Source organism: Primulina huaijiensis, chromosome 1, assembly GCF_012295235.1.
Source record: "Primulina huaijiensis isolate GDHJ02 chromosome 1, ASM1229523v2, whole genome shotgun sequence".
NCBI classification, from domain to species: domain Eukaryota; kingdom Viridiplantae; phylum Streptophyta; class Magnoliopsida; order Lamiales; family Gesneriaceae; genus Primulina; species Primulina huaijiensis.
Genome location: NC_133306.1, coordinates 2513581 through 2527733, shown reverse-complemented (window position 1 = coordinate 2527733; position 14153 = coordinate 2513581). Strand labels below are relative to the sequence as shown.

Here is a 14153-nt window from a genome sequence, read left to right as displayed (position 1 = left end):
ATTTGAGGTTCGTGTAGCCAACAAATATCCTCCGGACAATTCAAAGATGATCTTACATTGTCAATCGAAGGACAACGATCTAGGCTATCATACACTTCATGTGAATGGAGTATTTAACCGGTTTTTACAGAATTTTATTCTTCTATCATATGTGCAGTTTTCGACGTGTTTAATACTATAATCTGGTAATTTTATCTCAAATTTCTTTTGATAAATTTTTTTTTTCGTTATTAAATTTTTTTCCCCTTGTGTGATCTATACATCTTTTTTTCTTTATTATAATAGTAAACAATATATGAAGATTAAATTTTATTAATAAAGAAGGGAATTAGAAAAATAAATAAGACAAAATTAATGATATTAATTTTAACTATAAATTTAAGTTCTTAAATAACATTTAATCAAAACCAAATTGATTATTTAACTCAAATATCGGGCTGCAATGTAACTTGTTTGATGCATTACCAAGTGTTTGCTTATTTTTTACTATTAATATAAGAATATAGATTTCTCTCCACACTAGTCAACACCAAATATATATATAACTCGTTTACAGGCTTGGTTAAATATATAGATATAGATTAGCTAACTAACTAATAAATACTTACAACTTCACAAGAAATATATAATTAACAGTGAAAATATCGTGATTTCACTGTAAATCAACAACTTAATTAGAATTTGAGTGGGTCTCATGTGAGACCGTCTCACGGATCTTAATCTGTGAGACGAGTCAACCCTACCCATATTCACAATAAAAATTAATACTCTTAGCATAAAAAGTAATAATTTTTTCATGGATGATCCAAATAAGAGATCCGTCTCACAAATACGATCCGTGAGACCATTTCACACAAGTTTTTGTCTTAGAATTTTTGTAAAAATAGTCTGCCTAAATTGCTTATATGATGGACGTAGATAGTGACATGAATTTTTGAAAAGAAACTTGAATATGTGTCACGAATCTTTTTAGTCATTTTTTTATCATGTTAATATGTAATTTGGGACAACTTTTCATCCCTATCCCAAGTAATTTGGTGGAAAAAATGAATGATGGTTATTATAAAAGGGTATAATTTTATAGATAATAAAAGAAAATACAAAATGAGAATTAATATATTTATTTATTTATATTTCTTGAATATTATAATTACCAATCATACATTTTAGTGACATTGTCGGGGCTTCCACCAAAATAAAAACCATCATCTCTTACTTCCCAATAACACAATTCGTCCACGCAATGAGACTTGATACTATAGTTAAAAACTTCGAAAGCTCTATTTCTTCCATCCCACCACATATGGCAAAAATATAAAGTTTTCTGAACAATGGTGTAGGTTGCACATAACTCCCAGCTAAAATCTCCTTTCGCATAAAGTATATGATAGCCTAGTTCTTCATCCCCCGCCGCGCAATGCAACCTCATCCGCGACGAATCTGGAGGGAGATTATTGAAAACGCGTACCTTCTATCTCGTTCCAATATTACATGCAAATGTATGTGAAAAGCTAGCAAATACAAAAACGAATATCAAGAGATTTTTCATTTTGGTTTCGAAGAGAAACATATATTGTAATATATAGTTCAATTTGTCGTGTTTCAGTTTTCAAACTTCTTTAAATAGACTTGGATGGGGTTTATGAACTCGAAAGAAAAGATACACGGAAATATAAAGTGAGATTTTGCAAATTCGAGGGTCTTTATTATAGAATATCGTAATCTTGTTATTTATCGGTCAACTGTGATATTCACGGAATAGAAATATAAAAATACAAAAGAAGTTAATATTATAATTAATGATGTAATCTTTTCAGCTATTCAAATAAATATTATCTAACAAATCAGAACATACAAGTTTTTGCTCGCACTTTAATACTTTGTATCAAATAAAAGTTTTTTGACATTTCGTTGCAAAATTTTACGGGGATGCAACGTGACTTTTCCCTATATATAATATAACATACATCTCTAGAAAGATATTAAAGTAAAGAGAAATATTATATGTATAATAATGTGACACGTATTTGTTTTTTATATTATAAAACTATCTCGAATGTATTTTTGAAATTAAAGTGTATTTTGGGTTGTTTTATAATCTAAAAAATAATGTGTAACCGCATGTGTAATTCTCATCGTGTTTATAACATAACTCATTATTTGGTTAGATGGATATTTGGGATATATGATAATTGGATTATTATATATAGACATAAATTTTTTTAGATATATTATTAGGTAAAAATAACATGTACGCACGCATGATTATTGATGTTAGTTATTCTATACATGTGATTAATACTAATATTGAGTTTGGTTGCATTTACATTAATTAGTTAGATCGAAAATTTTACACGTTCGCGTACACTAGAGATGTCAATGAATAGAATCGCCCCGTTTGGGGCTGGTTTGGACACACATCTTCTGGGCGTGAGCATAATGGTTCCAGAGAGGATTGACAAGGCCGGAGAACGTCGGAATTTCGCTCGGAAAGTTCGTCGAATTCACGAAATCGAAACCAAATGATAGTGTTATTATTCCATACAGGTGGTTGCTTATGTTAATTATTCTTGGATCAATTAATCTTTCTTGTGTTTCACATAGTACCACCACGTACGATAACTTTCCGGAGAAATGGGGATAAAAGAAGATAAGAGGGTATTGGATTTCACCAGAGAAAGAACGGAAAATAATGAACACAAGAAGAAACATTCCCACTTTCTGTATATGTTATGGCCGCAAAAACCAAAAACAAGCGGTCATGAATGACATAATTACCAAAAAAAGTTACATACGATTTTTGGCAAAATCAAAGATGAGCAATTACAGAGGAGAAAATACTTGGAAAACGCAAACTTCTTCACTCGTACATATTAAAGTAAATCCTGATCTACTAAACAAAAGAAGTGAAACAAGAACACACCCTAAAATTGCATCCTTGCCTTCATCGAATAACTTAAGATAATCCACATTTGTTGGGTATCTTCTTTTCGCATATATTACAGTATGTTACCATCGGTCGATGACTGAGATACACCGAGAGTTTTCACTGAGCTTGAGCTGGCTCCTAGTTGACAGTTAGAGAAATCAAGAAAGTTCCTGTGACCAAATTAACATATAGTAAAGAGAGGAAGTGTTGGAAGATAATCATAACATGATGTGAACAATGTGATGTGAATTACTTGTGGTCCATTGTTTTCTAGCAAAACAAGCGAACACAAGATACCTACCAACAAGACATGATAAAGAAATCACATTTCAGCCTGATACATTTCATTTAATATGATAAACATGTGGCATCTGCCAGGTCAAAGTATCTATTTAATGCTATAAAAGCCATTTACTAGGCTTGCCTATAGGTTATAATGAAATGATATTTGCAGCTCCATCAAAGTAACGTTGATCCGTCACAAATTGGTTGCAGTAGCCAAAAACATAAGCTTTAGCCAATTTGGTCCACGCCCCAATTCCACAATAATAAAAATGGCATGATATAAAAAAAAAGGATAGAATCTATGATTAATAGCTAAATCTTGTGGTTATAAATCCAGAAAATTAATTAATGCAAAAATGGACTATCTTGCTCTCAAGAGCACAAGGAAAAATTTTTTTTATAAGCATCTTTCTTTTGCTAATCTGCGGCACTTAGATGCAAGATATTTATTAACAATGTCCATATATTTAGCATAATTCTCGTTGACACACAAACAGTGTCATCCAAGTTGCTCTTGTCAAATGAAAAACTGGGAATTGAAGATAAGAACTGAAATGTTTTTAGGACTGGCACCGACGAAAGGAAAGTAGATAATAAAATGGATAATGAAGGGAGATTAGTAAGGTATAAGAAACTCAAAATCACAGAGGCTGTAAAAGGTATTTCTCATATGATTAGCACTGCTAAATATCCTTTTTAAAGAATTTAATCCGACATTAATATGTTGCCAAATATGTGAATCTTGAAGTTGAATCTACAGAACAATTAATCTCAGAGACATCAAAATCTATGAATCTATACGGTAAAAATTGTATCTTTTCCCCAAATTATCCTGACAAAGCACTTATTCCGCTCAGAAACTACATAACATGCAAATCTCAAATTATTAATCAACTTGCTGCAATGAAGACAAGAAACAATCAAAATGTGCCTTGTAACCTCAAGAAATTAAAAGAAGCAAATAAAAAAATGATCAAAACAAAATTAGTTGTTTCAATTGCAAGTTTAATTTTTGAAGTGTTACCGTCATTGGCAGAAGAGGATTAGATACTTTGCTAACTAGCCCCTCCATGTCCTTGTAAATATACTTGTCAGCCTATTTCCGGAGACTCTTTGCAAAGCCTTCTTAGCTCCGACCACATCCATTTCTGCCAATATCTGCAAATGGGCAAAGGCACCGGCCGCCACAAGCCTCTTTCGACAACTTTGGCTACCACCGGCCATGATTGCTGACACCACCGCTACAGGAAACTTCTTGGAAACAACCACATCTTCGGGATCCAACATTTGCACCAACCTCATCAAACTTTTCTCGTCCCCCACGAACTCTTTCTTATTTGATTTCACTGACAACAGTGATATTAACGCTTTTGCCCCAACCTCCTGCATTCCATCGGGCTTCACGGACTCCATTAACTTCACCAAATAGCTCATACACCCACCTATCGCCCTTTTATCACCATCACTAATTGATAAATTAGCAAGCAAGGAGGCACAAATATGCTGTAACTTTACATTCCCATGCTTTATAAGCTCCACGATTTGTACAATAAATATGGTCGAACCAGATAAAATGCGATAACTCGTATCCGTAGCAGATAATGAATAAATTGCTCGCAACACATGTTCTAAAGTTTCAGCATTTGTACACTCGTGAAACAAATGTAGCAACTTTTGCAAACCCTTTTCTTGTAACAATAAATTGCAAAAATATTCACCTGAAGAAGCAAGAATGGATACGCAACTGGCGGCTTTTGCTTGTGCTGATGGATTCCCAGAAATAAGCAATTGCATCAAAACAGGAAGTGCCCTTTCTTCGACCAACAAATTCCGAATATCTTCCACAATCGAAACATTCCTTATCGCACCAACAGCGTGCGATTGAGCTACAAGGGAACCAGATTTACACAATTCTATTAGTATTGGGACGCCCCCATAAGCAGAAATTGCCCAAGCATTGTCAGGATCAGCAGTAATGGATTCCACAGCCATGGAAGCCTTTTCCTTCATGGACATAGAGCTGAATTCAATTATTTTCAACAAAGGGCCCAATGCCCCCTCCTCAAACAAGCATTTCCTAGGCAAATCTCCAGCAGATATGAGCAATGACACTGCCACAACAGCTGGTTCCTGCACGGAATCATTCGCATTCAGATCGAGCAAGGAGATCAAACAGCCGACATTCCCTTCCTTGGCAACTAACCCTGCGGACTTTTCTTCCTCAGAAAGGAGCTGAATCAATGAATCCAAGGCCTTCCGCTTGAACTCCAGCCCACCGATCTGAATTCTAGTAAAGAGGTCTTTAATAAAAAAGGTGAGTTCTTCCTTCGAGGAACCAGCATTGGGCCGAGAGAGAACAATGGCGGTAGACTGGTGGAGAACCCCAGATCGGAGCAGGAGGTCGAGGTCGTTGATTTGCTTGGAAAGCCATCCAGCGGCCATGTCAAGATCGGATTGCATCAAAAGCTTCCCGCGGCTGAAAGAAGCGTCACAGCACTGTTCGCAGAGTGTCTGCACGCGGCGGATTGTGGAAAGCAAGGCCGGAATAATCGTAAGAAGTAAAGGATTCTCCGACCAGTGAGTGGAGTCGGAGACTTCCGAGAGAAGAGATTTCAGGGTAGCGAGTCTCGACCGAAGAATCTGCCACTTAGAGGCAAAGCAAGTGACGGAATGAGCGGCGGGGAGGAGAAGACCGATGAGTTGCGTTACCTCTCCGAGGGTTTCGGAAGGAGACGGTGGCGCGGACGGCAATAGCGGTGGCGGGACGGTGGCGGGATGCATGATTCTTTACTTTATTAATTTTTACTATATTGGCGTGTGTTCGTTTATAAAAGAAGATAATGACTAAATAGGAACACAAGGGGGGATTGTGACAGCTATGTTTACTACCTTTTTTACTCGGTTGCTACCAAAAAACCTAATTTCTTCTATTTTTGACTTTCAACTTATAATAAGATTTAATTTTGATTATTATTTTTATTACAAGATTATTTTTTATCATTATTATTGGTGTAGTGAAAATGCAAAAAAATTCACAATTTAGGATTGATTGATTGAGAGCCTTCTGGATTTCTAATCAAAGTGATTAACCTCGATTTCAATTCAAAAAATTGTTAGAGTTTTTTTTATTTTTTTAAAAAGTTAGAATACGGGGTTATGAGTGGACCAAATCAGGGTTATACCTATTTTTAAATCATAAAAACTTTCATAAGACGGTTCACGGATCAATTTTGTGATATAGATATTCAATCCGATCTTATTTTATGAAAAAATATTAATTTTTTACTTTACGTATGAATCCGATTGATTTATCTCATGAAAAAATATCAGTGAGATCGTCTCACAAGAAATATACTCATTTTAATTTAACAATGATATGAATCACGTACTTCATTAGCCTATAATATTTTTTGTTTTAAATTTTCATAAAATAAATATATATTTAAATAGTCTGTTTGAATAATTTTTAAATGGCAAAAGATCAATGCCTAAAATTGAGGTGTCATTAGCCAAGAACGATTCTGATTAATGATAATGATAACAACATAATGAAAGGAGTGAACCAAACAAAAAGAATGAAAATAAATTTTTTATTTCATTGAGGTTAGAAGGACCTTACAAAAAGTAATTCTTAGATGTTTCTAAATTCCATTTTGCACTCAAAAACCAAAAATTCATGTAGTAAGACTAGCCTGCACTAAGTCTGTGAATCCAAAATGGAAAATTTAACCCCAAGAAATTTAGTCTAGCTAATCATGTCAATTGAATGAGAGTTTTCTGAAAGAAACCTAAATCTTCTTTGAGAAACAACACAACACACACTTGGTTATGTTGGTGGAAAGAATCTGTTGAGATTAAATGGCAATGTATAGAATTCTTCGTTCCGGTTGTCGCCCCTAAACGTCCTGAACTTTACCCACCAAGGCATCCCTCGATCTTTTTTCGACTTCTCTACTTCTATTGTGTTGTCGAGAAATACAGCGACAAGTAATCCCACAGTTGCAGGAGATGTGAATATGGCATTCAAAAACGCGTTAAACTGCAAAAACCATGAACAAGGCGTGGTTGGATGTAGAAGGAAGACGTGTATGATCATGGAATAAGAATACACAAGTGAGATTATGGTAGGATCTAGTCCTTGCCAATATATCAAAAGCTAGCTATAGCTATTAGCAATTCTGGAACTTAATATTTTAAATTATATACCATCGCAAATGCTTTGTTTGCAATCATGTGCCAAAAATGGAATCACATAGGACAACAATGACAATTGATGCTACCAACAGTTATAGTGAGTATGAGTAAAATCATTGTAATTTTGAAACAGTAAGGGCCATTTTAGTTTGAAATGTGGAATGTTACCCATCCAGCATTTGTGTGAACTAGTCCATGTGGAGGATGCCAATAGTGATCAAAGAATTGAGGAACAGAGATCCCGAGGAACAGTGAGAGACCGGTGATGAAGAGGTTCCTCATAGAATTCATGTTAGTGAATTGAAGAAATGATAAGCCGACAGAACCTACAATCAAGCAAGTATAAAACCTCGGAAGTAAACAAACTCGAGAGTAGGAAAGGTGTTATAAAAGATGATATCATACCCACGAGACCAAATAAAACACAGTAGAATGCAGCAAATATTGGGAATGGTATAGATGCAAAAACAGCACCAAATTTCCCTGCATCCAGCACAAATTAATTTTTGAAGAACAAAAAATCATGGGGGTGCCTCAATTCCGAGAAAGAAAAAAGACTGAAATTAGCATTTTCTACGTTCCAAATCTATTGAAGTAAGAATACTGATACTGACCAAAGATGGCAAAGAATATCATGAAGGCAGATGAAATCTGCACAACTCTACGGCTTCCAACTCGAGTTAGTCCCAGAAGTCCCACATTTTCACTGTCAAATGTTTCCAGGGCGTTTATGACCTTAAAATATTCAATAAGAATATCAAATCATAATGAACTAAATACAAGATATTTCGGTTTCAGACTCTCAATTACTTACACAGATACAGTAGAACCACTGCATGTTCCAAAAAGACCACTGAGCAAAACGCCTATTCCCTGTATTTATATCAATCAATCATGAACGCAGCCAAAATCTCTATTTCAAATATCAGATCTTTTATAACAGAAAAATGTAATGTGAGGTCGTGGGGAAAGTGAAATTAAAGTTGAGTGCAGATTGGAAAACCTGCCAACCAATGCCACGGCTGAGCACATAGGCAGGAGGTGGGGTGGCAATTGCCAGACGAGATGCCGCCTTATAAGCCCCAGTGGACTGCAGATAAAGTTACAATCATAATGTATATACACTTTGTTTTGCATAAAAATTATGGTGCAACACTTATAGTTGTTAGAAAACGACTATGTACTGTTCTTGAATGGAGGTTGATCAATTTTTATCACCACCAATTGGTAATATGCGATTACCCCATGACATTAAATCGGAGCCTGAACATTTATTGCACACGTGACGAAAATCATAAGATTTCCAACAAAAAAAATTTCATCATAACTTTGAAGACATTAGTTTCAACAAGCTTAAATGAATAGTTCCTATTTGACAATAATACAGAATATTCCCACACGTGGTAAATTATCCTGTCTTAGTTTTTTAAGAAAGGGGCGTATAATTTCCATTTAATGCCTTCCAATTACAGGTAAAAAAAAGTTGGAAATAGAAAGACCAGATATGTAGTTTGATTGTGATCAATTGCATTAGAGAGAAAAGCAGTAAAATTAAAATTTGCTTCCCAGTTTAATTGTTGATATCAATCAAATTAAAGAGCTATATGTTAGAATGAATATTTAAAGTGAACACTCCCCACATTGAGCTTGTACCGAAATTTCAAGGTAGTTTTTAAAACAAAGCTACTAAAACTTCCATCGAGAAGAAAATCTTCAATCAATACCTCAACCATTGAGACAAGAACAGCAGACATCATGGCGAAGGCATGACCAGCCGCAAAAGTCGGTGGCCCCCACTGAAGAGGATAAGGGAACTTGAACCTTAGACAATTGAAAATATACTGTTAGATTCCTCAGAGACATAAGCCAGAGATTTAACAGAATGTTTATTTGTGTTTATACAACCATGGAGCTGTGGATATAAGGTTGGATCTGTCTGTTCGGCAACTGTGCTGAGTAACGATTGGTCTGTTACGGTAGGCTCCACTTGCAGTTAATATGAGGGAGTATACCCAAATAACAGTGACACAAACCAATACTGGAAATCGTTCAAAGATGGGGAAGTCCCTTAATGGTTTAACTTGTTTGAGATACTGTAATTGAAACTGTTAGTTGCATTGTTGTCAAGAAAAGAAGGCATAATTGCACAGTGCTTCTGATGTTCAAGATTTACTCACTTGTGACAATCCAATAACCAATAAAAGGGCTGGTAGGCCAATTTCTACACAATTCCCCATCTGTAAATTAGAAAACATGTGGTCAGATAATAATTAGATACAGGGGATCCTGTAAATAATCATGTTTTGCTTGCATTTCTATGATAGATTTGTAAAATGCAGGTGCAATCTATGCATCATGGACATTTTGTGTGTCAAAAAAATGTCATAGAAATTAAAGATACAAGAATTTAGTGTCTCTACTTTTGTTAAAGCATTAACAACTTTTTAAGCATGTATAGAAATCGATGGTTCAAATCTTAGTCTTCCCATTTCAGATACTTATAGCCCAAAACGGGAGTGAATACTATTTTTTTTTTTTAAATCACAACTCATATGTGCTTAAGCATGCTGTAAATTGAGCTTACGCAGCAAGCCCCAAATCAAGTAGAGCAAATGATATTTAAGGACACATAGGGCAAGTTAAGAATCTAGAGTCCATTTTTTTGCTTCAAATTATTGTGTTTTGGGCAATTCTGAGACAAGAATGAAATCTGGAAAGTTAAATTTAAACCGGCATTTATAAAACATAAAGACAAGATATTCTGTACAATCCATAAAGATGAAGTATAAATATCAACGACAGTAAGTTACCGCAGGAAAGCCCCGTTGAAATAATCCCAAACCAACCAATCCAACGACAGGTGCCATTCCAAGAGGACTGAAAAATCTGTTAAATATGAAAAATAAATACTATTTCACATTGAAGTAGAACTTGTTTATTTCGTCTTTCTGACATTTGGCTATCAACAATATACCGTGAAAAGAGTCCCCATACTTGGCTGTAGCCAAGAATTATTTGTATGCTCGCAGCAACTATCAGAGCTCCTTGGATAGCTCTCATTGTTTGAATAAATCTCTGCAAAGCGTTCGTGTGATATAAAGCAAATTGCATGGCGCCCGCAATGACATAAACGCGGAACATTAGGACTTCAAAAACGGGGAATCAGGATTATCCAAAAAAAAACAAATGGTACTTAGTACTTACAACATGAGGCTCATTAATCTTTTGCAATGATGAATCGTTAATAATATATGCTATAGGAATGACATATGCGAATGACCCTCCAACAATGGCAGGTAACCTTGTTCCAAAGAGCGTTTGAAGAAGTGTGTTTATGCCAGCTACAAAAAGCAATGTTTGTATGACACGTGCTTTGTCGCCCTGTTTGATCAGCAACACATTATTTGGTTACGGAATCAATGCTCGAAGCAATCCATTAGGCATGTGATTTTAACTAAATTCTGAAAATAGTTACATGAACAAATTCTTGAAAGATATTCAGTAGCTACATTAACAATAGAATCAAGATTTGTCATTTTGAATTTGACGAAATTTAATAAAGCATAAATGAACAACTTACATCAGATCCACCCATCCATGGGACAAGCAATGTTGGGATCATCACACTTGTGCCAAGTACTAATACATAATTCTGAAATGCTAACAAGATGGTTTCAGCTGCAGACAAGAATTTAATAATTCGCATGAGCATATAATGGCAACAGAAAGTCAACCACCATAATCAGTGAATCTTATTTTTAACTAAGAGAGAAGGACACTGTATCAGAATTTTTGCGTTCAACAATTGCAGGGCAATAATTCTCAAAATTTCATCATTTAACATCATTAACAAGAAGGCCTCGAGAGCCAACATTATGAGTTTCAGAGTTTTTGCTTCTTGAACTCAATCCTTGCCAACTAAAGGACTCCAAAAGTTATACTTCATGTTCACGAGAATATTTGTCACCCAACAATTGGCAAATATTTGAAAAGCCAGATTTTTCAAATCTTTAGCACTTTAATTTCACTACACAAGAAAACAAATAAGACATCTTGAAATAAATGAAGGGTCATGCTACCTGTATAATGTTGGTTATATATTGGATTACAAAGTGCATTTGAAACGACAAAACTATCTTAAATGTCATTTCCTTCACTGAGTCATTCTAATGATTCAAATTAACACCCACAATATCCGGCTTTACTTGAGAATTTGAGGATAATTCAAAGATGACCCAAAGATTTAAAAAAACCTTCGCATTCAAGGATTATCAACGTCTCTAATAACTTCCTTTCATTACTCTGTTCAATCCACACACAAAAATTCTCCACATTCTTGATTGCCACGTCCCAAGTCCTTTTTTCCCATTCAAGACCTCTCATTTTTCATGTAAAAAAATAATGAACCAGAACTTTTTAGCATGATCCAGTTTAGGAAGAATGAACTAGATTTTTTTTCCCAATTATAGTAAAGAAAACACACATTCAAAACATCCTAACTTTCATACATTAGCACAAATGCCATGTGATTCCTCGTAAACAGTTGTTATAAGAAAGTTTCGTAAAACAAAATCCACATTTTCATTTGGTCCATCACTCCCAAAAACGTTACGACGCCAGAAACAGAAGTCATAATTTTTTTAAAAAAATAAAAAGCAGAAAACCATAAACCAACAAAGTTAAAGGTGCTAAAACTCACAGAGAAATAATCCACACGACTAAAAACTAAAATAATTAAGCCTCGAAAAAGCTAAAACCTTCAGCATTTATCATCTCTTCTCCCACTCACTGTTCACACAACTGAACACCATTCTCGATTATCTTTCAAAAGAAACCAACTTTTGGAAATAAAACCCAAAAATATTCAGACTTCAAAAAAGGACCAAAGGAATATATTTATAAAGTTTTTAGTGATGTGTGAAAAAGAAATTTTGCCACATACGCCATGGAGGATTAGAATCAATGCAGTAATCAAGGTCTTGAAGCTGTTCCATGGGAGGGTGTGTAATGTCACCCATTGATAATAAACTCTTTTTTTCCCTCAAGAATCAAAGAACAAAAGTTGGTTCTTTCAGTCTCCGAGAGGGAGAATATGAAAGCAGAAAGAAAAAACAAGAACAAATTAAAGCAGAAGCAACAGCAACAGATAAAAAGTTGAAAAAGTGCAAGTGAAAGAATATATATATATATATACACAGACATTCATATAATAAGTAAATATTTGCTAAAATAAATAAAATGACATTGTTTGGTGTGTTTAATATATATATATCAACAGATTAATCCTTATACTCATAAATTTAAATGTATAAACATTCGTTTTTCAAAGATTCAATTTAAAGAATATATCTTTCTGTTTATTATTTATTTGATTTTTGTTTTACGAAGTGAAGAAATATTTTTTTTTTAAACACACAGTACTCCCACTTTTTTGTTGAGTGTCTCCTGTTCTCATGCGACGATAAGCTTGAGTTTTTGAATTTGTGCAAGATTAGTTACTGTTTTTCGATTCTTTTTCGCCAACCATTTTCTTAATTTATTACCATTTTACAAAACAAATTCAGGCAATCTTTTGTCACAGTAAATGCCATTTATTGGTTGAAACCTTAGTATAGGAGGTGCTGGAATAAATCTTATCTGGCACTCATAAATCACAATTAATGCCAAAATCTGACACAATATTTAACCTTTTTTTATTATTATTTGCATTCCATACATTTATCATAAATACATCCTTGCTTGTTTGTGAAATTTAGGGATGACAATGGGTAGGGTATGAGTCGGATTTCATACATCTATCCCATATCCATTTATTAAATTCATCCCCATATCTATCCTCATACCCGTCGGCTGCGTTTGGTTGCAGGATAAAATAAACTAATGATTAGTATGTAAATGATAAAGAAAATGATTGTCGTAGATATGTAATATATGGTAGTATGTTTGGTAAGATTTTTAAGTGTAGGATAATTTTGAAATTTTTGATGAAAGGACAAAATTGCCCTTCCTCTTTTTTTTTTCTTCTTCCACTCCAGCGGCGGCGGTCCGGCAGTCCGGCGGTGGTTCGGCGACGGATCCGGCAGCCGACGTGGCGGCGACGGCGTCGGTCCGACGGTGCGGTCCGGCGTATGTCCTGCGGCGACGGTGGCGGAGGTCTGGCGACGGCGGTCCGGTAGCCGAGGTGATTCAATAGCGGTGAAAGAAGAAGGGTAAAATTGGAAAGAGAGTACGGATAGAGGATGGATTAATAATCCTACGGAGGAATGAGGTATTATTTTATCACACGTAATACCACCTAATCACTCATAGGAAGGATTTGGCTGGTTAAATAAAAATCGTACCAAACGCAGGATTAGGTGTGATAAAATAATCTATCACACCTAATCCGCCCAACCAAACGCTGCGATCGGGTATTGAATTTCATCCTCATCCCATACCCATCGGATTATCGGATACCCATACCCTACCCAAATACCCAATTATCATATACAATTGAATTTTTTCAAATGTAAATTGTTTCAATGAAGTTATGAATATTTAAAAAATTATTTAAATGAACAATAAAAAAAATTATTCACGCTTTATAATAAGTGTGTATATATATATGTGTGTGTGTGTGTGTGTGTATATATATATATATATAATGAAGTTTTATATATTTTCTTCTCTTTTAATATACAAAGCATCGTTTTTTTTTATTTTCAAATTTATGATTATATGTATTGAAAACTCCGAAAATCGGTGG

The 14153-nt window shown here is 34.7% G+C and overlaps 2 protein-coding genes across 5 annotated transcripts; both read right to left on the bottom strand.

Annotated features, from left to right (window-relative positions):
• Positions 1-2693: 2693 nt before the first annotated feature.
• LOC140976493 (protein CELLULOSE SYNTHASE INTERACTIVE 3-like) lies at positions 2694-6061 on the bottom strand. Of its 2 annotated transcripts, XR_012175227.1 has the most exons (3): positions 4239-6061; positions 3183-3226; positions 2694-3099 (listed from the first exon to the last, which is right to left on the bottom strand). XR_012175227.1 is itself a non-coding variant. In XM_073440701.1 (2 exons), the coding sequence occupies exon 1, from the start codon at positions 5993-5995 to the stop codon at positions 4274-4276; it is 1722 nt and encodes a 573-aa protein (XP_073296802.1). In that variant the 5' UTR covers positions 5996-6059; the 3' UTR covers positions 2694-3099; positions 4239-4273. The 2 variants fall into 2 exon arrangements, 1 of the variants encoding a protein (XP_073296802.1); XM_073440701.1 differs by lacking the exon at positions 3183-3226 and having other exon boundaries at positions 4239-6059.
• A 736-nt stretch (positions 6062-6797) lies between these two features.
• On the bottom strand, positions 6798-12533 carry LOC140976483 (nucleobase-ascorbate transporter 1). 3 transcript variants are annotated; one of them, XM_073440668.1, is made up of 14 exons: positions 12351-12533; positions 10989-11086; positions 10613-10789; positions 10383-10483; positions 10219-10294; positions 9586-9645; positions 9314-9501; positions 9133-9229; positions 8412-8498; positions 8223-8281; positions 8023-8114; positions 7814-7891; positions 7577-7734; positions 6798-7253 (listed from the first exon to the last, which is right to left on the bottom strand). In XM_073440668.1, the coding sequence occupies exons 1-14, from the start codon at positions 12424-12426 to the stop codon at positions 7041-7043; spliced, it is 1560 nt and encodes a 519-aa protein (XP_073296769.1). In that variant the 5' UTR covers positions 12427-12533; the 3' UTR covers positions 6798-7040. The 3 variants fall into 3 exon arrangements, with proteins under 3 accessions (XP_073296769.1, XP_073296779.1, XP_073296788.1); XM_073440678.1 differs by lacking the exon at positions 12351-12533 and adding an exon at positions 12166-12329; XM_073440687.1 differs by lacking the exon at positions 12351-12533 and adding an exon at positions 12108-12289.
• Between the last annotated feature and the right edge of the window lie 1620 nt (positions 12534-14153).